Source organism: Antechinus flavipes, chromosome 3 (assembly GCF_016432865.1).
Source record: "Antechinus flavipes isolate AdamAnt ecotype Samford, QLD, Australia chromosome 3, AdamAnt_v2, whole genome shotgun sequence".
Classification (NCBI taxonomy): Eukaryota; Metazoa; Chordata; class Mammalia; order Dasyuromorphia; family Dasyuridae; genus Antechinus; species Antechinus flavipes.
In genome coordinates this window covers 616,799,281-616,824,191 of record NC_067400.1, presented here as the reverse complement: position 1 = coordinate 616,824,191, position 24,911 = coordinate 616,799,281, and the positions used below count along the sequence as shown (strand labels likewise).

At 57.2% G+C, this 24,911-nt stretch overlaps 1 protein-coding gene and 1 long non-coding RNA gene across 5 annotated transcripts; one reads left to right on the top strand and one right to left on the bottom strand.

The window, feature by feature from the left end:
• Window positions 1-1,335: 1,335 nt before the first annotated feature.
• Window positions 1,336-20,270, bottom strand: RTN2 (reticulon 2). Of its 4 annotated transcripts, none has more exons than XM_051989382.1 (10): window positions 20,222-20,270; window positions 19,181-19,225; window positions 17,682-18,125; window positions 17,178-17,450; window positions 12,322-12,529; window positions 11,543-11,681; window positions 10,457-10,526; window positions 10,322-10,368; window positions 2,864-2,922; window positions 1,336-1,873 (listed from the first exon to the last, which is right to left on the bottom strand). In XM_051989382.1, exons 1-10 carry the CDS (start codon window positions 20,253-20,255, stop codon window positions 1,813-1,815), a joined length of 1,380 nt encoding a protein of 459 aa, XP_051845342.1. In that variant the 5' UTR covers window positions 20,256-20,270; the 3' UTR covers window positions 1,336-1,812. The 4 variants fall into 4 exon arrangements, with proteins under 4 accessions (XP_051845342.1, XP_051845343.1, XP_051845344.1 ...); XM_051989383.1 differs by having other exon boundaries at window positions 17,178-17,447; XM_051989384.1 differs by having other exon boundaries at window positions 19,181-19,222.
• On the top strand, window positions 14,517-16,402 carry LOC127556313 (uncharacterized). Its single transcript, XR_007952412.1, has 2 exons — window positions 14,517-14,928; window positions 15,637-16,402. It is a non-coding gene; the product is annotated as an uncharacterized LOC127556313 (long non-coding RNA).
• Window positions 20,271-24,911: the final 4,641 nt, after the last annotated feature.

Here is a 24,911-nt window from a genome sequence, read left to right as displayed (position 1 = left end):
GGGGAAAACGCTGGTGTTTGGGCGACACCTTGTGGCCTTAGGTGGGACTGTCGCTTTCCCCGTCCCTGGTCCGGAGACTTCAGTCCCTCCATCCCACCTCAATGTGGCCTCTCTCCTGCTCAAGAACACGCTCTGGCTCCCTGCCTTGCCCTGCTGGCTCTGCTCCCGACTAAGACCTTGGATAACTCCTTTTCCGGAGAGCCACTTTATTTTCCTGTCCGTTGGAACGCAAGCCCAGGGCTTCATCATCACCTTTCAGACTTGACAGCCCCCTCCCCCCCCCCAACCTCCCTTTCTCAGAAATGTGCCTAAAACAGCATAGATTAAAAAGACCAGCGAGTATATGGACATGAAGAAATGACCTTCACACTTCTCAAGCTCGTGGATCATTGAGCTGTACCCATTTCTCTGGAAATCGGGGAGAGAAGGACATGCTTGCACAGAGCCTCTGGCAGGAACAAAACGACGCCATTATGAGTTGACAGTGGGGAGACTGAGGCAAACGGGGACTGAATAACTTGGAGCCCTTTCAGCCTGGCCCTTCCTCGTGGAGCGGCTCCCCAGCTGCGGAGTCCCACCGTGGCTGACTGGATGCTCCCCCGGGTGGGGGACGGGGCCTCCAGGAGTCCGGCCTGGCCCTGGATGTCAGGCCGTCAGAACTGGAGGTGATCGTTCACCCTGGTCCCAGCCGCACAGAGCCTGACACGGCAAGCTAAACGCTCAGGGACTGACTCCTGGGGCCTGGACGGCGTTCTAGAGTGATGCATCTGGGAAGGGGAAGGGCCTTTAAAATCACCTGCTCTGACCCCTTCGTGGTGGTGGGGGGGGGGGCTGGTCCCCCACCACTCGGAGCTCACACTGGGATCAGCAAGGCAAGGATCCGGGCTTCCAGAAGCAGTTCTCCCACCCAGTGCTCTCCATGGTCCTGCCCATTTCTAGAAGCAGCTTTGGGAGTGTTGTCAGTGTTATTACCCCATTTTACAGATTAGAAAACTGAGACCTAGATATAGGGAGTGAGTTGCTTGGACTAGGGGGTCAAACCCACACCACAGAGCTGGAAGGTACTTCAGAGACGCCCTCGTTCTCCGGGCGAGGGAACCGGCAGTGATGGAGCCTTGACCAGACATACAAGGTACTAGGAGAGCAGAAGCCGAACCCAGCCCCTCGGAGGCCCGAGGCCGGGCCTTTCTGCTCTGTCCGCCGCCTCCCCCTCCCCTTTTCTCCTTTGTATCATGCTGCCTCTGTCAGAGAGCTCTCTGGTTACTGGCTCAGCAGGAAGGGGGAGGAGGAGACTTGGATCAATGTTTGTCGACCGCTCAGAGAACGAGTCGAGTCTAGTTTTCCACAAGTTTTTATTAAAGTGTAAACCCAAGCTCGGTTCTTTCCTCAACCCCATAATGCCCCGGGGGCGGGGACAGGGCGGCAGACAGGGAGGCCCCCCCTGCCCCAACACCCCGGGGGGAGGCGAGAAGGGAGAGAGGGGCTGAGCTCCTGGAACCAGGGGATGGCTGTCCCGGCTGCAGCGTACAAGTCTCTGGCCTTTCTGAGCACCCGGGCCGTCAGCGAACTCCCAGGTGCTCCCAGGTCATCCTGAAGGCCGTGGAGGGCGAGGGCGGCACGGAGCGGGGAGGGGGGCTGGGTATTTGAGCATGAAGAGGCCCTGGCTGGTTCGCCAGAACCGGAAGGTGTGTGAGAGTGTGTGTGTGTGTGAGCAGGACTGGGGAGGCTGGCAGGGAGGGGGGCAGGCAGGGTCATCGGGAGGGGCACCGGGGGCTGTGGGCAGGCGGGTCCCGGGCCGGCCGGAAGAGGGGCTCATTCGGCTTTGGCTTTGGAACTTGCAGAGGCCCCGGTCCCTGGGATCTTTGAATAAATCCTGCACAAACAGTGGGGAGACAACGATAATATAAGCTACACGTACACAGAATCACTGCTGGCTTTAGCTAGGGCAGAATGATAAGGTGTCGGAGCTGGGAAGGCCCTTAAACCAGAGAATATCAGAGCTGGGCAGTTAGAGCAGGAACGTCAGGCTTGGGAGGGCTTAGAACAGGGAATGTCAGCTGGGAGGGCCCCTTAGAACAGAGAATATAAGAGCTGGGAACGTGGAATATCAGGGCTGGCAAGGACCTTAGAACAGAGAATGTCAGGGTTAGGAGGACCCTTAGAACAGGGGATGTCAGAGCTGGGAGGGCCCTTAGAACAGAGAATATTAGAGCTGGGAGGACCCTCAGAACATGGAATATCAGAACTGGGAAGGACCTTAGAACAGAGAATGTCAGGGTTAGGAGGACCCTTAGAACAGAGAATGTCAGGGTTAGGAGGACCCTTAGAACATGGAATTTCAGGGTTGGGAGGACTCTTAAAACAGGGAACATCAGAGCTAAGACAAATCTAGAACAGAGAATATCAGCTGGGAGGACCCTTAGAACAGGGAACATCAGAGCTAAGACAAATCTAGAACAGGGGATGTCAGAGCTGGGAGGGCTGTCAGAACACAGACTATCAGAACTAACCAGAAACCATCTGAGCTAGGGGACTTTAGAACCCAGACAGGCAGGGGCCGTGAGATCTCAGAGCTTGGTGACTCCAATCCCCTCATTACACAGCTGAGGAGAGGGACGCGCCTCAAGGTCACCGGGGAGCCCCCGGCAGCAGCTGCGAGTCGTTTCCCAGCCGGGGCTCGGACCGGGACCGGGCGCTTCTCCGTCTGCCGCGCAGTGGCCATGGTCAGACTTGCGGCGGGGAAGCGGGAGGCGGCCATTAGTTCTCGGGGAAGGGGGGGGGAGGATGGGGGAGGAACCGGGGACCGGGTCGTGAGTCCAACCCAAAGGCCTCACTGCCCTTCCCAGAGCACGGCGATACTCACTTAGCCTTGATGTAACTCAGCTGATTGTTCACCAGCCCGACGTACTGGTCGATCTGGGCCTGAGGGGGCAGAGAAGGGGCTATTTTAGGAGCGGGAAGAGAACTTCCCTCTTACCCCAGGGAGGCTCGTGGCGCTCACGGAAGGCCTGGGGGAAGAGCCGGGTGCTCCTGCTTCCCGAAGGAACCCAGAGCCGCGGTTCTCGATCACCCACAGAGCTCTGGGCCTGGGTTCTGGTCGGGGACGTAACCTCTGGGGGAGCGGATGTACGCCCCCGGCCCCGGCTGTGTTGGGGGGGGATGGAACAGGGGAGGGGCGGATAGAGAGGTGCCGGAAGTCAGTTGTCCCTGGGCGGGAGGTGAGTGAGGGACAGAAGCCGGCGTGCAGCTCTGGGCTCGTGGGACAGTGACCGAGGCTGAAGAAAGGAGTCGGCAGCCAGTAGGCACTGCTGCTTTGCCCCCACCGGCTCAGCCGGCGCCGTTTCTTTGTTCTTGAAGGCCACGTCGGCTTTAACACCCCGGGCTTCCTAACTGAATCCTCGGCCACCTCTCACACAAACAGGGTAAGCGTCCCTAAGGCAGAGGTGGGACCGGCTCACTCCCCGGGCCTCCCGGCACTTCCCTGCCAGGCAGGCCCTCCCTCCGCACTCCCAGCCCCGCCACGCTGTCCTGTCTCTGGTCCCCGCTATCGAGTGAGAGCGAGTGAGAGCGAGGAAAGGGCCGGCTTGGGCCGCAGGGGCGCTGGGCTCGATTCTGAAGCCAGCGTTGAGCCAGCTGTGTGAGCCTGGGTCTCATCCCCCCCGGCCTCCCCTCATCTGTTAAATAAGTCCTCCCAGGTCCCTCCCAGGTCTCAGTGTGCGCCCCTGGGACCCCTGAGGTCCCTCCCAGGTCTCGGTCTGCGCCCCCGTGACCCCCGAAGTCCCTCCCAGGTCTCAGTGTGCGCCCCCAGGACCCCTGAGGTCCCTCCCAGGTCTCGGTCTGCGCCCCCGTGACCCCCGAGGTCCCTCCCAGGTCTCAGTGTGCGCCCCCAGGACCCCCGAAGTCCCTCCCAGGTCTCAGTGTGCGCCCCCAGGACCCCTGAGGTCCCTCCCAGGTCTCAGTCTGCGCCCCCGTGACCCCTGAGGTCCCTCCCAGGTCTCAGTCTGTGCCCCCGTGACCCCCGAAGTCCCTCCCAGGTCTCAGTGTGCGCCCCCGGGACCCCCGAAGTCCCTCCCAGGTCTCAGTGTGCGCCCCCGGGACCCCCGAAGTCCCTCCCAGGTCTCAGTGTGCGCCCCCGGGACCCCTGAGGTCCCTCCAGGTCACAGTCTGTGCCCCCGTGACCCCCGAGGTCCCTCCCAGGTCTCAGTGTGCGCCCCCGGGACCCCTGAGGTCCCTCCCAGGTCACAGTCTGTGCCCCCGGGACCCCTGAGGTCCCTCCCAGGTCTCAGTCTGTGCCCCCGGGACCCCCGAGGTCCCTCCCAGGTCACAGTCTGTGCCCCCGTGACCCCCGAGGTCCCTCCCAGGTCTCAGTCTGTGCCCCCGGGACCCCCGAGGTCCCTCCCAGGTCTCAGTGTGCGTCCCCAGGACCCCCGAGGTCCCTCCCAGGTCTCAGTGTGCGCCCCCGTGACCCCCGAGGTCCCTCCCAGGTCACAGTCTGTGCCCCCGTGACCCCTGAGGTCCCTCCCAGGTCTCAGTCTGTGCCCCCGTGACCCCCGAAGTCCCTCCCAGGTCTCAGTCTGTGCCCCCGTGACCCCCGAAGTCCCTCCCAGGTCTCAGTCTGTGCCCCCGGGACCCCCGAAGTCCCTCCCAGGTTTCAGTCTGCGCCCCCGTGACCCCCGAAGTCCCTCCCAGGTCTCAGTCTGTGCCCCCGTGACCCCCGAGGTCCCTCCCAGGTCTCAGTGTGCGTCCCCAGGACCCCCGAGGTCCCTCCCAGGTCTCAGTGTGCGCCCCCGTGACCCCCGAGGTCCCTCCCAGGTCCCGGTCTGCGCCCCCGTGACCCCCGAGGTCCCTCCCAGGTCTCAGTCTGTGCCCCCGTGACCCCCGAAGTCCCTCCCAGGTCTCAGTCTGTGCCCCCGTGACCCCCGAAGTCCCTCCCAGGTCTCAGTCTGTGCCCCCGGGACCCCCGAAGTCCCTCCCAGGTTTCAGTCTGCGCCCCTATGACCCCCGAAGTCCCTCCCAGGTCTCAGTCTGTGCCCCCGTGACCCCCGAGGTCCCTCCCAGGTCCCTCCCAGGTCTCGGTCTGCGCCCCCATGACCCCCGAGGTCCCTCCCAGGTCTCGGTCTGTGCCCCCGTGACCCCCGAGGTGCCTCCCAGGTCTCGGTCTGCGCCCCCGGGACCCCCGAGGTCCCTCCCAGGTCTCAGTGTGCGCCCCCGGGACCCCCGAAGTCCCTCCCAGGTCTCAGTGTGCGCCCCCGGGACCCCCGAAGTCCTCCCAGGTCTCAGTGTGCGCCCCCGGGACCCCCGAGGTCCCTCCCAGGTCTCGGTCTGCGCCCCCGTGACCCCCGAGGTCCCTCCCAGGTCTCAGTGTGTGCCCCCGGGACCCCTGAGGTCCCTCCCAGGTCACAGTCTGTGCCCCCGGGACCCCCGAGGTCCCTCCAGGTCACAGTCTGTGCCCCCGTGACCCCCGAGGTCCCTCCCAGGTCACAGTCTGTGCCCCCGTGACCCCCGAGGTCCCTCCCAGGTCTCAGTCTGTGCCCCCGGGACCCCCGAGGTCCCTCCCAGGTCTCAGTGTGCGTCCCCAGGACCCCCGAGGTCCCTCCCAGGTCACAGTCTGTGCCCCCGGGACCCCCGAGGTCCCTCCCAGGTCACAGTCTGTGCCCCCGGGACCCCCGAGGTCCCTCCCAGGTCTCAGTGTGCGCCCCCGGGACCCCCGAAGTCCCTCCCAGGTCTCAGTGTGTGCCCCCGGGACCCCCGAAGTCCCTCCCAGGTCTCAGTGTGCGCCCCCGGGACCCCCGAGGTCCCTCCCAGGTCTCGGTCTGCGCCCCCGTGACCCCCGAGGTCCCTCCCAGGTCTCAGTGTGCGCCCCCGGGACCCCTGAGGTCCCTCCCAGGTCACAGTCTGTGCCCCCGGGACCCCCGAGGTCCCTCCCAGGTCACAGTCTGTGCCCCCGTGACCCCCGAGGTCCCTCCCAGGTCACAGTCTGTGCCCCCGTGACCCCCGAGGTCCCTCCCAGGTCTCAGTCTGTGCCCCCGGGACCCCCGAGGTCCCTCCCAGGTCTCAGTGTGCGTCCCCAGGACCCCCGAGGTCCCTCCCAGGTCACAGTCTGTGCCCCCGGGACCCCCGAGGTCCCTCCCAGGTCACAGTCTGTGCCCCCGTGACCCCCGAGGTCCCTCCCAGGTCACAGTCTGTGCCCCCGTGACCCCCGAGGTCCCTCCCAGGTCTCAGTCTGTGCCCCCGGGACCCCCGAGGTCCCTCCCAGGTCTCAGTGTGTGCCCCCGGGACCCCCGAGGTCCCTCCCAGGTCTCAGTCTGCGCCCCCGTGACCCCCGAGGTCCCTCCCAGGTCACAGTCTGTGCCCCCGTGACCCCCGAGGTCCCTCCCAGGTCTCAGTCTGTGCCCCCGTGACCCCCGAGGTGCCTCCCAGGTCTCGGTCTGCGCCCCCGTGACCCCCGAAGTCCCTCCCAGGTTTCAGTCTGCGCCCCTATGACCCCCGAAGTCCCTCCCAGGTCTCAGTCTGTGCCCCCGTGACCCCCGAGGTCCCTCCCAGGTCCCTCCCAGGTCTCGGTCTGCGCCCCCATGACCCCCGAGGTCCCTCCCAGGTCTCGGTCTGTGCCCCCGTGACCCCCGAGGTCCCTCCCAGGTCACAGTCTGTGCCCCCGTGACCCCCGAGGTCCCTCCCAGGTCTCAGTCTGTGCCCCCGGGACCCCCGAGGTCCCTCCCAGGTCTCAGTGTGCGTCCCCAGGACCCCCGAGGTCCCTCCCAGGTCTCAGTGTGCGCCCCCGTGACCCCCGAGGTCCCTCCCAGGTCACAGTCTGTGCCCCCGTGACCCCCGAGGTCCCTCCCAGGTCTCAGTCTGTGCCCCCGTGACCCCCGAAGTCCCTCCCAGGTCTCAGTCTGTGCCCCCGGGACCCCCGAAGTCCCTCCCAGGTTTCAGTCTGCGCCCCTATGACCCCCGAAGTCCCTCCCAGGTCTCAGTCTGTGCCCCCGTGACCCCCGAGGTCCCTCCCAGGTCCCGGTCTGCGCCCCCATGACCCCCGAGGTCCCTCCCAGGTCTCGGTCTGTGCCCCCGTGACCCCCGAGGTCCCTCCCAGGTCTCAGTGTGCGTCCCCAGGACCCCCGAGGTCCCTCCCAGGTCTCAGTGTGCGCCCCCGTGACCCCCGAGGTCCCTCCCAGGTCACAGTCTGTGCCCCCGTGACCCCCGAGGTCCCTCCCAGGTCTCGGTCTGCGCCCCCGGGACCCCCGAGGTCCCTCCCAGGTCTCGGTCTGCGCCCCCGTGACCCCCGAGGTCCCTCCCAGGTCTGCGCCACTCCCAGTCTCAGCCTGTGTTTCCCACCTCCGTGCCTTTGCTCACACTACTCCCCACCACCTGGAAGGGCCTGGATCTCCACTCGTGCTTCCTGGCCCAGCTCTCTCCTCTGGGGGGGGGAGGCCTGAAATCCCCTCTCCGCCCCATGGGGAGACCGCTCTGCTCCAACCTCTCGCCTCACTTTGTGATTCAGTCAGTCCCGCTCTTTATGACCCCTGGGGGTTTTGGGGCAGAGACACTGGGGGGCTGCCAGTTCCTTCTCCAGCTCATTTCACTGACGGGGAAACCGAGGCAAGACCTGCTCAGGCTCCCCGGGCCGGGAAGCTCGGGAGGCCAGATTTCATCTTCCCGCCTCCGAGGATGGTCTGCGCGCGCTGGCGCCACCTAGTGGCCCTCTATGGGCTCCTGCTGCACAGCTCCTACCTGCCGCCTTCCTCCCTCAGAGAGGGCAAGCTCCGGGCAAGGAGAGCCGCCCTCTGTCACCACCCCGGGGCCCGCGCTTCTCCACCTGCTGGTAGGGTCCTGCTAAATGTCTCTCGTAGCGAGCTGGTCAGGGAAGGGGAAAGAACGCGGGATTTGTGGTCGCCAGGCCCGAGTTCGAATTCTGCCTAGTACCAGCTCTAGAGGATGGAAAGCACAAGGTTTATCTCCGAGAACGCCTCCTGTCCCGGGCACAGACACCTTGTCAGTGTTGTCTCGTTTCATCCTCACACTGCCCTGGAGGGAGGTGCTAAAATTAGCCCCATTTTACAGTGGGGGAAACCGAGTCAAGCAGCGGTTATTGGACTTGTTTAGGGTCACCCTGAAGTGACTGGAGTTGGATTTAAATCCAGATCTTCCCGACTCCGAGCCCCACGCTGTCCAGCGCTCTTCTACCTGGGACCTTGGGAAGGGGGATGTTCGACTCTCTAAGACTCGTTGTCCCTTTGCCGAATGATGGGAATGGACGAAAGGACGGGAGCCCATGGCTTTGGAAGAGCATCATGGATCTACCCCTTCCTCCATAAAACACCCTGGCTCTCAAAGCCCGGCACGCCCTGGTCATTTCCCAGCCCTTCGATCTCCAATAGACCAGAGATGGAACACGTCCGCCCTCGAAGGCCCGTGAAACCGTTCCCTCGGGCAGCCGAAAGCGACCTCCCCCTGCTCGAGTTCCGTAAGCCGATAACTTTGTACGGGCCTCGAATGATGTTATAAATCCCCAAGTGGCCCCTGGCAGAAAAAGGCTCCCCCCCCTGCATTAGCCAGACACACACATCCCGTGTCCCGGCGCCGTCGGCTTCCTCCTCGTTCCTCCAACGCCGAGCCGCCCCCTGCCGAAGGGACAGCTCCTCTGGGGCCCCTCCGGAGCTCTCCCTCCCTGACTCTGCAAGGCCCCCCCAGAATCGCACCGCCCTGGAAGCCTTGCTCAGGCCTCAGCCCAGCGCCCTCCCTCTGGTCCTTAGCTCTCATTTATCCTGAATAGCTTTTGTTTGTACCATGATTTGGGGGCAACTGGGTGGGGCAGCGCATAGAACACCGGAATCAGCAAGTACTGAGTTCCGATCCAGCCTCAGACACCTCCTAGCTGTGTGACCCTGCGCAAGTCACTTCACTTTGCCTCAGTTTCCTCATCTATAAAATGAGCTGGAGAAGGAAATGACCAACCCTTCCATGATCTCTGCCAGAAAACCGAACGGGAGCGCAGAGAGTCAGACGTGGCTGAAATGACAGAACCAGAGTTCTTTGCATGTTCCCTCCCATCAGGCCGTGAGAACCGTGAGGACGGGGCCTTGTTTGGGCCTTTCTTCCTGTCCCCAGCCTTAGCCCGCCCTTAGACCTCCCTAGGTGTTTATTAGCCGCCTGAGTGATGGAAGGAGGATGACGTGGCTCCAGGTTCTGGGGGAGGAGACAAAGGGCGTTTGGGGGAGTGGGACGGCAGCCTGGCTGAACGCGGTGATGTTTGTCTCGTGCTGTGTGTCTGTGTAGGTGTGTCTGTGTGTGTGTGTTTGTGGGTGTGTTTGTGTGTCTGTGCTTGTGCGTGTGGAGGGGTGTGTATATGTGTGTGTCTGTGTATAGGTATGTGTCTATGTATGTGTCTATGTCTGTGTGTCTATGTGTATGTCTGTCTGTGTGTCCGTGTGTGTGTCTGTCTGTGTCTGTGTAGGGGTGTTTATGTGTGTGTGTCTGTGTATCTGTGTCCGTGTGTGTGTATGTGTGTGTCTGTGTCCGTGTGTGTGTGTGTGTCTGTGTAGGGGTGTATATGTGTGTGTGTCTGTGTATCTGTGTCCGTGTGTGTGTGTGTGTGTGTGTGTGTGTGTGGAGGGTGGGGCTATAGTCACTATACAGTTTGGGGCCCAAAGGGGCTTAGCCGGGGGGAGGTCCGTGGCGGCCCAGACTGTGTCTGTCACGGAGTGTAGTAACGGACGACTTTGCAGTCCCAAACTTGGAGTGGAAGCATCAGGCCTAGATTACCGGTTCTATTTGCTACCTGCATGGGGCACGGCCCTTACCCTTCCTGGGCCTCAGTTTCCTTATCTGTAAACTGAAAGGCCAGTACCTGGATGACCTCCAGATTTCTTTCCGGCCCTAAACACCATGACCTCCCGGTTCCCTCCCACTCCAAGGGCCTGTAAGCCTACGAAAGCGGGAGCAAGCGGGGTGGGAAGAAGGTGGCTGTTGTGTGACTTGGCCCAGTTGGTGTCCCTCAGTTTAGCCCAAAGGTCAGCTGACTTGGTTGTCTCTGGCCAGGGTATGGATTTAGGACAAACAGGTGCTGGTGAGACATGGGACGTTCTTCCAAAGGGCCGTTCTGTCAGCAACAAATATTGCTGCTTGGCCTTTTAAGTGCCATTTGCTAAACCTGGGGAGGGGGTGAGGAGCAACCTGCCACAGGGTCTCTGGTTGGCTGGGATGAGAGTCCCTCGGGCACCGGGCCATCCACCTGCCTGAATGGAGCCGGCTGGCCCCGCCTGTTTGGTCTGCCTAAAACCCCGGGGCGGGGATAGAGATGTAGGTGGGAGTCCGAGTCCCTTCTCACCTGGTGTTGCCGGTACAGCAAAGGGAAGGTAAATGCACTTATCACACCTGGAAAGACAGAGGCCGGAGTAAATAGCTGGAAAACTGGCTTAGTTCCCTCCCCCCACCCACCCATGGGCCCTCCCCCTCAGCTCACCCAAGATAAGAAGAGTCATTCCATTGAAAACGGCTCCCACGAAGGTCAGGATGTAGAAGAGGAGAGCGAACTGTGAGAGACAGCCCAGGTTAGCAGGGTCCTTGGGGGGGAGGTGGGGGTGGGGAGCTGCGAGCTTCCCTGGTGCTGCTGGGGCGGCCGGGGCAGGAACCTGTTCATTTCTCCCGTCCATCACGGCCCACGCTCTCTGTCTCGCGCCCTCGGTTGTGCCGAGGTGCCCTGAAGGCCACGTGCTTCCCAATGCCGGGAACTTCGCCCAGCTGGGCCCACAACAATTTTTCCCTATCTCCTATACATTCACAGGCAAAGTGGGGGGGGGGGGGCTGTTCCTTCCAAATTGGTGAGTTTGCCTTAGAAACCAGCTCTCGCCCCCAGACCCTTTTCCGTTGTGATGCCGTCTCCAGTCCCAAGCTTTGAGTTTCCGCTCTCATTTCTCTAAAAATCTGTGATTTCCTCTCCTCCCCCCCTCAACCAGCTGTAAGGTCCCCTCTTATCCAGCAGTATATAAGCTGTACTTTTCCCTAAGCAAAGGATGCTGCTGGCAATGGTGTCTATATGCAGGCTTTCCATGCATGTTTCTGGGAGCTGTGAGAGGGCTGTTTCTGGGGCTTCTGGGAGGGCCGTTTCTGGGATCTGTGGGAGGAGCATTTCTGGGGCCCTTGGGAGGGCCATTTCTGGGACTTCTGGGAGGGCTATTTCTGGGGCCTCTGGGAGCACCATTTCTGGGGCCTCTGGGAGGACCGTTTCTGGGGTCTGTAGGAGGACCGTTTCTGGGGCCCCTGGGAGAGCCGTTTCTGGGGCCCCTGGGAGGGCTGTTTCTGGGGCCCCTGGGAGGGCTGTTTCTGGGGCCCCTGGGAGGGCCGTTTCTGGGGCCCCTGGGAGGACCATTTCTGGGGCCCCTGGGAGGGCTGTTTCTGGGGCCCCTGGGAGGACCATTTCTGGGGCCCCTGGGAGGACCGTTTCTGGGGCCTCTGGGAGCACCATTTCTGGGGCCTCTGAGAAGGCCATTTCTGAGACTTCTGGGAGGGCTGTTTCTGGAAGGGATGGGATTGTCAGAAACCCCGTTACCTTGAGGGAATCAACCAGGTCCTCCACCAAGAACAGGTGTCTCATGAGCGTCACCCCAGAAAACACATGAGTTGTGATCTGCTCGGTGTAATGAGCTATCTGCTCCCGGCTCAGGCTCAGGTCCACATCCAGGTAGGCCCTGGATGGAGGAGTGGGGATGGGGAGGGGGAAACAAGAAGGTTGAAGGGGCAAAGTGGGGGAGATGTCCTGGCTCCGCAGCGCCCTCTGATGGCCTAAAGTGGAACTTACAGGACAAGAGCCCCTCGTAAAGATCTTTGACCCACTTCTATTCCCTGGTGGTACCAAATGCCTGGGATGCCAATAGCCCCGCATGCAGCGCCACCTGGCGGTGCTCAGCGGAACCGCAGAGTAGTATCCCCAGAAGCGGACCTGCTCTGCCGCGCCCCCTGGTGGCTAAGAGCAGCACCACACCAAGAGGAGCTGCGCCCCCTAAAGATGCTTCCCACTCACTCCACGCCCGCCCTAAAGGAGGGAGAGGAGAGTAAGGGGGTGACACATAAGCCCTAAGAGCTGGGGGAGGGGAGAAATACGTCAAGTCAGAGCTCCTGGCTTTAGGGCTGGAGAACCTCAGGAGGAGAAGGGGACTTGCTCCAAGGCATGCCAAAAGTCCGATCCCAGATCTATGGCTGGTCCCCTGACTCTCTAGTGGTTCCTCTCGCTCGGGGCTAGAGGGTGGGGCGGGATGGAGTCGGGGGCGGGATCGGGTTCGGGTTCAGGGGTTGGCAGGGGGTCAAGGTCAAGGCCGAAGGGTATCTTACTGGAAGGGGTTGGCCCCATCACCGCGGTGCACAGCCTGCAGTGCCTTGTGGTAAACCCTGAGAGAGATGGTGACGGCCAGCACGGCCAGGGCTATGTGCGAGGCCACGGAGACAATGCTGAAGTGGAGGAGGCAGAGCAGGGAGACCATGATGCCCGTGAAGACCACCCCTGACGTCCGCGTGTCCCGCCAGTACAGGAGCTCTGCCACTGTGGAGACAGGGGGCGAGAGGGGGCTCAGAGAGGACCCCCCGGGGCCCAGCCCTCTCCGACTCCCGCCCCCCAGCCGTCCCCAGACCCCACGTGACACAGGATCAAAGAACATCGCATCTGGGAGGGTTCAGATAGTATGGTCCCACCTTATCTACAACCCCCTGGTGGGTAAACTGAGGCCCGGGGAAGGAGCTGACCCGCTTAGGATCCATCTTGTAGCCACTGACTAGAATGACCAAAAATGACTTACTTAGTAAGCGGAAAAGGAGGGGGGAAGTTACAGCCATCACAGCTAACACTGAGAAAGCATTTCAAGGCTTATAAAGCGGTTTAGAAACGAAACCTCGTTTGGTCCTCACGACAATCTGGAAGTTAGGGGCTGTTACAGACCACCAAGGACAGAACTAAAAGGAATCCTGAACACAGAGAGGTCCCTCTCAATTTTCATTTTACCAACAAAGAAACTAAGGCCCCGGGACGAAGGTCACCCGGAGGCCTGGAATCTAGCTCTCCTGACTCCCGGCCCAGGCCTCCTGACCTTCCACACGTCTCCCTGACTCTTTACCATTCAGTCCCAAGACCGGGCCCTCCGACTTAATGTCTCAGAGAGGATCAAATTCTGACGAGAGCACCCTTTTCCCCAAGTCACAGATAGAGTATCCTACGGTCCTGGCTCTTCCCCAGCGCTCCTTCCCAAGCCCCGGCCCCTTGTGGGCACGAGCACAGCCGTCCTTCTGCCCCCCACTCCAGCCTTAGATTACTTGCTCTCTGTTCTAGGGATGTGATTTCTCCTCAGCCCTTGGGGAACCCCCCCCCGAGAACCCACTTATTTCACCACGATAGGACCTCGCCCACAAACAAGCGCCCTCGCCACAGTCTTGCTTCCCTCCTCAGACCCAGAGCTCCCAAAGCTGACGCAGAAGAGGGAACGGTAGAACCTTAGAACCCAGAACAGACAGTTTTGGAGCCGAAAAGACCCTTAGAACACAAGACATGGAGAAGCAGGGGAGAGAGAGACCTCAGAACAGAGAACTGCCGAGTTGGAAGAGGTCTTAGGATATAGAATGTCAGAACTAGAAGGGAGCTTGGAACAGATCGTCAGAGCTGAAAGGGGTCACGGAACACAAAATGTCAGAACCGGGAAGGACTTTCCACACCATGCACGGCCAATTTGCCCAAATCTGGCGGATGAGGAAACAGGGGAAACTGAGCCAGGATCAGACATGGCGTGGGGGAGGGGAGAGTAGCCTCCAAGTCAGTTAGATCCCGTGGCTGGTGTGAGGGGAGGACAGTGGGGGTGGGGTGGGGTGGGGTGGGGAGAGAGGCTGGGTCGCCAGAGGTGGGGACTAAGTTTAGGCTGGACTCTGGGGAGCGGTAGAGGGGAGCTGGTGTCTGATTCCCGCAGCTGTCCGACCTCCCTCCTCGCTGAGTGACAGCCCCATCTGTCACACTGGCAGCGAATGGAGCCTCTCGGAGAAGGGAGAGGGGCCCGGGAACCCCCTGATCCAAAGGGCCCCGGTGAGGAGCTTGAGAAGAGATTCCCCCCTCTTTCCAGCCTCTTCTTAGGGCTCTCCCCAGGGGATTAGTGGACCCCCCCTCCACCTTACGGCCCACAGGGCAATGGGGCTTTGAGGGACCAGAGCCTGACCCCTCCCCTCCTTTGGGGAGGAGTTTTCCTATGGAGAAACTGAGGTACAGAGAGGGGCGAGGGCCCATCCAAGCTCACACAGCAGATCATGCTCCCCTCCATTCCCCCACCCATCCCCACCTTTGCTGCCTCCCATCTCGGCGGCCGGGGGTCAGGGCGGAGCAGCAGCGGTCCGAGGGGTATGGAGCTCCAAGAAACAAGGGGGGAGGGGTCGGAGGAGAAAGGGAGGGAGCGAGGGAGGGGGCAAGGCAGGGGGCGGGGCTCTCTGAAATCGACCAATAGCTGCGCCCGGGAGCCCCCTAGTGGAGACCAGGAAAAAGCCAAGGGTGAGACAGCCCCCCGGGGGGCAGGGTCTTGTCAATCGAGCTCCAGGATCCCTTAGGTGGGAGGAGAGTGGCAAGAGGAGCCCATAGAAGGCAAGGGGGTGAAGTTACTCAAGGAGGCGGGGAATCTTCTTTAAATCAGCCAGTGGGGACGATTCAAGATCTCAGAGCGAGCCAATGAAATGGGAAGAGGGATAAAAACTTGGAAGGCGGGACTATTTAGGAAATAAAAAGAGACCGCCAGTGGTGGGGTGGGGGGGAGAGAAAAACAGGGCAGTGAGGGCTCTAGTGAAGGCGGAGAAAGGCACAAAGGGGGCGTGGCTTCGCTACGTTTAGCCAATGGAGCTGGCCCGGGGAAGGGCTGCCAGAAAAAGGAAGGTTTGGGGGGAGAAGCCTGAAGCAGAGCCTCAAATTGAGGAGAGAAGGTAGGAAATAAAAGGAACGAGAAATGGCAGGATGGATAGATCCTAATTATGGCCAGTCAGGGGATGACGGGCTAGAGATACGAAACGGGTGTGGTCTATTTATGATCAGCCAATAGGGACGCTTTGGATCACCCAATCAGGAGATAAAAAGAACAGGGAGAGGCGGGATTTGATCCTATTTCGCCAATGGTGCTCTGGAGCCCTCTGGCGGGGAAGGAAGGAAAGAGTAGGAGAGTTGGGGGGAAAGGGGAGAAGAGGACAAGGTCTATTTATAACGAGCTAAAGGTGGTACTCTTAAAAAAAGGAACAACGACAAAAAACGAGATCAGGGGAAGGCAGAGGGGGGCAGGATCTACCGCCAACCAATGGCAACGACAAAGGGCTACGTAATGTAATACAGTAGCAAGGGGAGGAGACGGGCCTGGATAGCAAACCATCCCAAGCTTGTTTCTCTAGCGTCCCCTAGTGGAGAAAAGACCAACAAACTTGGTAGGAGGATAAAGGGAGGATGGGATTGCTTGGAACTTGCCAATAGACCAGTGAAAGTTGGGTTATTTTAGAAGAGGACAGGGAGTATTTATAATTAACGAGTAGCGGTCCCCGTGGGAGAGGATAGGCAAGAGGACAAATGGGGCAGGGGGGGAAGGAGGGAAGGAGGAAATTACAGCAACCTCAGTATCACCCTGACTCCGCTCTCGCTCCCCCCAGGTCCATTTTGTTGTCTCTTCTCACCATCCCTACCCTCCTCTATGTCATCTCTCCTCTACGTCACCTGGACATCCAGCCAGCAGCCATCTAGGTTCAGGCGCTCACCACCTTCAACCTGGACAGCCTGACTTCAACCCCCCCCCCACTGACCTCACTTTCCCCACTCCAGGCTACTATCCTCCACGCAGCTGTCAAAGCGCCTTCCCCAAAACCGAGGGGAATCAACTCGCAATCAACTCCCTCTTGCCTCCTCAATCAAATATCAATTCCTCTGGGCAGCATTTAAAGCCCTTCGCCACCTGCCCTCCCTTCCCACCTCTCCGGTCTTCTTATAGCGTTCTTCCCTTCATATATTCTGGATATGACATTAACCTACTATCTCCATTTCTAGACTCGATGCCTTTTCAATGCCTGAAAGGTTCTGTCCTGTGACCTTCACCTCTTCCCAGGCTTCCTTTAAGACCTGTCAAGAGACAGCTAGATGGTGCAATGGTTAAAGTACTAGTCCTGAAATCAGGAGGGCCTGAGTTCAAATTCAACTTCAGGGTCACAGACCAGTGACCCTGAGCAAATCATTTAATCTTAATTACCTCAAAAAAAAAAGTTTCAGTTCAAGGGATAGCTAGATGGTGTAGTGGATAGAACATACATAAATCCTGCAATTAGGAAGACCTGAGTTCAAATCCAACCTCAGACTTTACTGATCTGTGACCCTGAGCAAATCACTTAACCCTGATTACAAAAAAAAAAAAAAAAGAAAAGAAAAGACTCAATTTGTTTTTCCCTACAGGAGTCCTTTCCTGGTTTCTTCCCATCCTGTTATTGCCTTTCTCTCTAAAGTTATTTCCACCTTCTGTCTCTGTCTCGCTGTCTCTGTCTCTGTCTCTGTCTCTGTCTGTCTGTCTCTCTCTCTCTCTCTCTCTCTCTCTCTCTCTCTCTCTCTCTATATATATATATATATATATATATATATATATATATGTCACTTTTTTTCCTTTCTATGTATTCCAGCTCTTAGTCTAATTCCTGGGACACAATAAAGATTAAACTAATGCTGTTGACTGACTGAACGATTGAATGGGAAGTGGAGGTAAAGAAGGAAGAGGGCACAAGGAGGGAAGAGGGAGAAAACTGTGAAAGTTGGAAGATAGTGGGAATGGAAAAGGGGGAAAGAGGAGGGGAAACGGAGTAGAAGTTGGGGGACACAGGGGCAGGATGAAAAGAGCTGATGATCTACAGAAAAGCCAATGGAAGTCCATCCCTGGAATTTCGTCCTCCCTTCTATCCTTAAGCAAGACTGGATTTCCCCTCTCGTATATCCAGCCTGCGGTTCATCTTCAGAGTGTTCCTTGAGTGATTCCATGCTATCATGTCCACACTATTTCCTGACTCCCTGAATAAATACTGGTGTTTAGCTCACTATCTAGCTCAGCCTTTGTACTCTTCCCTGTTACTCTTTGCTCATTGGTTTCTTCCAGGCAGGCAAGATCTCTAAATCCCACTTCCCCAGGACCATCCAGGTCAGAAAGGCATATACTTACCTAGGACCTGAATTTCTAGAGTGATCCCTGATTGGTCCAAGCTTTCCAGACACTGCCCGGTGATTGGTTCTCGCTCAGCTGTTCCCCATACCTCCCCCTCCTCTTCCTGATCTTCCTCTTCCCGCCAAGAGTTAGAGTCCCGAGATCTCAGAGAAAGAGGCGGGGAAGGTGTGTGGGTCTGGAGGGTCGGAGTTTCTGGCTGTGGGTTGAGATGTGGCCAACAGACCTCAGGCAGCGAGGGCTCAGCTGTGGGGAATGGCACTTCTAAGTCTTCTAGGCAAAAAAGAGGGAAATGAGTGGATGAACTTCCCCTTAAGGGTACATCTCCCCTCTTCCCCTCCACCAAGATATCTCGGCGCTAGGGACCCTTCCCTTCCCACATTCGGTTCCTCTCTTCTCCAAGATTCTGATAGTTTCTAAGAATCCACGTCTCTGCCCCTCTCTCAGACTCCAACCCACCTTCAGGAAAGCTTGAACCTCCTCAACCTTGCCCTTCTGGCGTACCTTCCCCAGCCAGTCTGGGCTCAGGTCTGTCCTCCTCCTCCTGATCCTTGTCCTCCTCCTCCTCCGAGGGACTGCTAGTCGAGTCCTCTGATGTCGCCAGCCCCGACTCCCAGGCCAGCTGGTCCAAGCGGAGCCGAAGTTCGGCCTGAGGAGGACCTTCCTGGGCAGCCCGCCGTCCAGGTTCCGGAGACTGGCTCAGGCTGGGGATGCTCTCCAAGCTGTCTCCCAGACCGGGTGGGCCTGGTTCCCGGGGCTCGGAGCGGCCGGAGGGCCGAGGCCGGCGATGGACAGAGTCCCTGCGGCTGCCCCCGGCTTCGAAGGCGATGTAGGAGAAGGTCAGCTCTCTGGGGGTCCCCCAGTCCTGCGACGTCGTCTCCTCCTCCTCGTCCTCCGAGAACTCCCGGGCAGTGTGCAGCTCCCGGAAATCCGAATCCTCGTTGCCACCTGAAAGGACACAGCCTCTGAACTGCTTTCTCCTTAGCATCAGTCACTCACCATACCCAAATGTCAGGTTCCTCTCCAAAGTCGAAGATGCTCCCATATCCATAAGATTTTAGATATAAAATGGAACTTACAAATCACCTATTCCCACTTCTTCATTTTTACACATGAGCAACTGAGGCTGTTTCCTTCCCCAAGGTCAAAACAGGTTACTACCAGAGTTGGGGTTTTCCCTCAGCAGCTCCTGATCTGTCTTCTCCCCACCTGCACTAAATGACCATGACCTTATTTTCTCCCATCCCAGCAGTACTTCCTCATTTCATCTTAGAAAGAATGGGCTTATCTTCAACAATGAGATGAACCAAATCAGTTCCAATGGAGCAGGAATGAATCGAACCAGCTACACCCAGCAAAAGAACTCTGGGAGATGACTATGAACCATTACATAGAATTCCCAGTCCCTATACTTTTGTCCGCCTGCATTTTTGATTTCCTTCACAGGCTAATGGTACACTATTTCAAAGTCTGATTGTTTTTGTACAGCAAAATACATTGGACATGTATACATATATTGTATTTAACTTATACTCTAACATATTTAACATGTATCGGTCAACCTGCCATTTGGGGGAGGGGGTGAGGGGAAGGAGGGGAAAAGTTGGAACAAAAGGTTTGGCAATTGTCAATGCTGTAAAATTAACCATGCAGATATCTTGTAAATAAAAAGCTATAATAAAAAAGAAAGGAAGGAAGGAAGGAAGGAAGGAAGGAAGGAAGGAAGGAAGGAAGGAAGGAAGGAAGGAAGGAGGAAGGAAGGAAGGAAGAAAGAAAGAAAGAAAGAAAGAAAGAAAGAAAGAAAGAAAGAAAGAAAGAAAGAAAGAAAGAAAGAAAGAAAGAAAGAAAGAAAGAAAGAAAGAAAGAAAGAAAAAGAATGGGCTTGCCATGAGTTGCCGACTTCCCGTGCCTTCATCCCTCCTGGGAACTCTTTGCCCTCTCCCCCTCCCATTTAGCATCCCCAAATGTCCCTGTCATAAGGGAAATGGAAGCAGTCTACTCACCATCTGTGGAGTCAGGGGTGGAGGAGGCAGTGGATGGTGCTTCTTCTAAGAAAGAATTACAGCCTTAGACACACAGCCCAGAAATCTCAAACACTTAGAATCACCAAGTTCAGAGTCTTGGATGCTTTGAATCTTGGTATTTTCGATTCTTAGAATTGCGGGAGTGTAGAAACTTAGACTCCTAGGATTTTAAACTTTGAGAACATTAGCATCGTAGCCTTCCAGTTTCTTAGTGCCAGAAGTGGCCCTAGAAAGCAGAATGTCAGGCCAGTGAAGGACTTCGGGTACCATCTGATCCTCTCTAATTTTATAGACAAAACAGAAGCCAATATAGAAGTTTGCCCAAGGTTGCACTATAAGAAAAGACCGATTCAGGGCTAGAACCCAGTTCCTGTGATGCGTCTGTACCGGCAAATGGGGGGCAAGGGTCGGCGGTAGGGAGTGAGAAGCAGCTGACACTGCTCTAGCCTAGAAAAATTAATCCCAAATCTAACATGAAAGATGGGGGTATTGGAGGCGGTGTGTGTGTGTGTGTGTGTGTGTGTGTGTGTGTGCGCGCGCGCGCGCGCGCGCGCGCTTTCGAGCACTTGTCTAAAGCTGGAGAGGTGTGGGTGGACGAGACTGCCCCTTAGAGGCGGTGGCCCGGGATTTGTCTCAGGGAGTCTTGGGAAAGGGAGAAGGGGGAGGGATGGGGCGGGGAATGGCAGTCTTCCCCTCCCCCATTCATCCTAGGCCTTTTCCTAGGATCAGCACCAGGGCTTAGGGACAGCTCCGGGTCTTGCCGGGTCTCTCTCGGTCCCTTTCCGTTCTATCGGGGCAGGGACCTGGCTCTAGAAAGTCCGTTCTGTTTAAAACTGGAAGGCGCTTAGAGATCACCGAGTCTAACCCTTTCATTTGACCAAGGGGGGAAACTGAGGCCCAGGGAAAGCTGCATTAATTGGCGGCCGGGAGGGAATTCTTTCTTTGTCCTTACCCCATCAACCCCGGGAATCCCCTCCCTTCTCGAGTGGCACCCCTACCCCAGGGACTGGGGGGACTCACTGCAGTGGGCGAAGACAGGCAGCACCTGGCCCATGGCCCCGCCCGGGCCCGCTCCGGCCGCGCCGCCCAGGGCCCGGGGCCCCTCGTGCTCATCGCCCCGGCACCGCCCCAGCCGCCGCCATCCGCAGACCGTCGCCGCCTCCCTCCCTCCCTCTCCTCCGGGCCAGGGCGGGCGGGGCCCCGAGCAGGGACCGAGGGGAGTAAGGAGAAGGGGGTGGGGGGACTGCAGCACGAGCCCCGGGCCGGGGGCGGGGTTTGGGCTGGGGGGCGTGAGCAAGCGCGCCTGCGCAAGCCTGGAGACGGAGAGTGGACTTGGGAAGATAAGGAGTCTGCGCGAGGGTGGAGGGGGTGGGGGAAGGCTCTTTGATGGGGAGGGGGAGGGGGCGGGCCTGAGGAAAAGAGGGTGGGGCATGAGCCGCGGAGGGTGGGGCCTTTCCAGGCGCGTGCACAGGCGGGGCCTGAGGCCGAACCTGGGAGAAGACCAGGAAAAAAGGCTAGGAAACTTTAGTAGGCCTGGACTCGACCTGAGGCCCAGGGAGGGCATAGGATCCTGGCAGAAGGACTGAGGACGCTACGGAGCTCCTAAGCCTTTTGAAGAGCAATGTACTGTGGGGAGGGGAGAGGGGGGCACGCGGGAGCTCGGGGGCGTGCCCTAGAGATGGCGAGCCTTTGAAGGAAGGCGGGCCGGCCGAATGTGGTGTAGCTCCGAGGTAACCGCCGCCAGGGGGAGCTTGCCCACTTTCATTCATTCGCTAAACTTTTATTTAGGCCCAAGGATGCCCCGGGAATTGTTGGGAGAAACATCAAGTTTAAATAACACACCGGTCTCTTCCATAACGGAGGTAAACAGTAATGTTTACTAGGGAGATAACCGTAATCTACAACATTGCTTGATAAACGCAATAGAAAAGGCCAAAGTTCTGGGTGAGGTCCAACTCTAGGTCTCTGATCTTACTGTGAGGGTGTCACCAACACTGAATCGGGAGCCAGATCCTGTCTCTGTCACTTACACTTCTCGGTGCAAATCATTTCCCTCCCTTAGGGTGTCGGGATTGGACGAGATGGCCTCTAAATCTGATTCTCAGTCCCCAAGTCAGAATCGTATTCAGTTAGAATAGACTTTTTAAGTCATAGGCTCCTAGAATTAGAAACTCTTAAGGCAACATGGAATTTTAAACTTATACATTCAACTGACCGTGACCATGGCTCAGCTCTTCCAAAAAGGCTTCCATAACCTCAGCACTCCCCCCCAGCTGAAAGTATTCTGTTTATTCATATCTTCCTTCATATTTCCATTTATTTCACTATACACTCTACCTTGTAATTCTTACACACACACACACACACACACACACACACACACACACACATATATATCACATAGAAGAATGTAAGTAAGCTCCTTAAAGGTAGAAAGGAACTGCTTTATTTTTTATTTTGTATAAATCTACCTATCATAAATTTACAGCTATAAGGAAGTCATCCAGTCTAACCCATTTTTCAAATGAAGAAACTTAAGTCAATGAGCGATCAAGTGGCTTCTTCAAGGTTACAAGGTTATTGGAGTTTGGAGATTTTCACTCCAGTCTCCTGCTGATGACTCATCATGACATGCAGTTACCCTGGGGTTCTCGAAGAGTGTGTTAGTGGGAGTTGCTTAGCGGAACTCTCTACAAGCTGGAGAGTTCAGAGAGGTTCCTTAACAGTTTGGTCCCGAAGTTATAAGGATGGCTTTAAATGAAATTATATAGAGGGGGCTTTTGAGCTGTGTGCCCAGGGGTCAGGACTGATAGGGATGGAAGTGTTTGAGCCCTTCATGTAGTTGTGAATGATCACAAATGCCTAGTAGGCACTTGATGTTTGTTGAATTGAATGGAATCTTAGTGTTTTAGAACCTTAGATTGATAATAGGATGAGATCTCAGACACAGAATTTTAAGACTCTAGAAAGTTGACCAAGAAATTTTTACTGACCACTTCCTATGTACCAAGCCAAAATGAGGAAGTGTTCAAATTTGTAAGACCTTTAGAGTCCCTTTAACCTCCAATCTTCCTTTCCTACCCTCCCCCAAAGCCCCTAGGCCTGCAACAAAGTGAGTGTGGAAGGGAAGAGAAAGCCCAGAATTTCTTGGGGGGGGAGGGGGTCAGCAGGCCAAAAGCAAAATCTTGCTCTGATAACCCTATTAGAGTGTGAGCTTATAGAGAAAAATCCTTCTTGCCTTTCTTTGTATTCCCAGAATTTAATAACTTTAATGACTGACTCCTCCTTCGGCGAGCAGCCTGCTGAGGACTCAAGTGGAGAAAGAGTTATTTAGTCCTCCACCCCCACCCCCTCACCATGGGACTGACCAACCCTGTGGAAATAAAAATGATTAAGACTAAGAGCAGACTTCCCCTTTTTCAAGTTCCCTCAACATGAAGACATTTGAAAGGAGAAATGTGAACCCTTTCAAAAAATAGAGGAAAGGGAATCTCAGGACTCAGAACCAGGTAAATTTTGTTCCCTTAGACTTCAGGGAGGGGGAGGATTTACTAAAGATCAAACAGCAAGTTAAGGTCATAGCCAGGATTAGAATCCTAATTTCTCTGCTTTAGAGAAGCAGCTAGATGGTATAATGAATAAAAAGTCACGAAGACTTCAGGGTACTTAGCTAGCTATAGTGACCTGGGCCAGTCACTTAACTTTTCACCTCAGTTTACCTGTTTACTTAACTGTAAAATGAAGATAAAGATGAAAACCTTCGGCTGTTGGGAGAATTAAATGAGAGATTTGTAAAGCATTTAGTAGGGTGTTGGGCACAAAGTAGATTATAAATGCTTCTATCTTTGCCTTCCCCTTAGAAAGTGGGATTCAATATTGCCTCAATGTTCACCCAGCCATCCCCAGAATGTTCAGCTAGCAGAAATGTGGATTAAAGGAGACAGACCCCTGGAATCAAAAAGCATTCCTTAAGGGGGAGAGGGAGCAGCTAGATGGTACAGTGGGTAGAGCATTGGAGAACCTGAGTTCACATTTGACCTTAGAGACTTAATGCTTAATAGCTGTGTGACATGCTCCAGGGACTTTGCTAAATGCTAGAGTCCTCAAAGGGAAACTGGGTGCTGGACAGAGAATGTCCCATTTCGTTAAAAAAAAAAAATGGGAAAGGGAATGAAGGCCTGCTGTCTGAGGACCAGGCTACTGCAGTTCGGAGAGATTCGGGAGCGCTTTGGCCACAAGGTGAGGGAAGCCCTGCTGAAGTTAGATAGAGGTTTCTGAGCTGTGGGCCTGGAGCAAGAACTCACAGGGATGAAACCAGAGCCCTAGAGGTATTAAAGCACAGGAGATTTTATATAGATATGGTGGTGTTTGTGTATAAATATATATACGTATCCATCCCCAAAATATACAAAACCTGAGACCCAGTACACTATAGGGGGCACTCTAAGCTCCCTAAGGGGAGCTTCTGTGGAAGAAGGCTCTGGAGAAGTCAGAGGCTTCACCCGTGAGATCACTCCCTGGGGACCGCGCAGCTAGGAGCCCCCGTTACTTTGGGGGAAGAAACACGCTTTTTAAGAAAAGTCCCGAGTTTTCAGAGTGGCCACTGCTCCCTCTCATGACTTCCCGGCAGTCAGGGCAGAAACAAAGCACGTTCTAATGGGCTGTGGAATAACAGCGCCTGGCACACTTACTAAATAAACTCGCGGATCGATTGATTGGACACGCGAAGAGGAGAGCCTGACGCCCCGGAAGGAGCAGGGGTTTGCTTGAAGCGTTAGAGGGGATCAGAAGTAGAGCCCAACCTCGACCCCCAAGCCCTCTGACCCCCAACGCGAGGTTTTCCTCCCAGAGTCCTCTGCACTCAGACTTTATGAGGACCGGGAACTCAGAACCCTCAGGGAACTCCCGGCAGGCCAGAACAGGGGGAAACGAAGTTAAACGGGCTCCGTCTCTTCTCTCTTCTAACGGGCCGTTTGTGTGCAGAGGGGGAAATCGAGGCGGGTGGGGGAGGGGGTTGAGCCTGGAAGCCAGGCGTCCCGCCCTTCCCCGCCCTCGCAGGTCCCTGAGACAGTCTCTTAGTCATCCCGGTCCACACCTACTTCCTCCTCCTCACCTTCCCCCGAGTGGGGGCGGGGCTGGCTCAGGTCAGGTGAAGGGAGGGGAGGAAGGAGAATGGGGGGAGTGGATACTGCTACACATGATTGATTCCCGCCCCCCCCCCCCCCGACCCTTACCCACGAAAGTGTGCGGAAAGGAGAGTGACCGGTGTGGGACGGGGGCCAGCAAGGAGAAGGGCAAGGGGCAGCGGGCCGGGGCTTACCGGACGCCCGGAACCTTTAAGGCGCGAGGCATTGTGGGCGCCCCGAGTGTGTGGAGGGCGGGGAGGGGGGGTTAATGGGGGGTGGTTAAGGAAGCAGGTTGGGATCTTGGAACGAAATGTAACCACAGGAGGGAAAGCGTAACGTTCCAGCGGCCGGCAGCTGAGGCGGCGGCTGAGCTGGCCGGGCAGGCGCGTCTGACCGCGAGGGGGAGCCCAAAGGCGGGGGGCGGGGGCAGGGGGAGGGCCCGAGCACCCCCAACTAAGAAGGGGGCGGGACCCCGGCGGAGTCCCCGCCCCCTCCCGTGCCCCCTCCCCCTGCCCCTAGAGAAGGAAACTGCAGCCCTCCACGGGGCGGGTCCGGCCCCAGATCTGACCAGAGCTCCGGGCCCC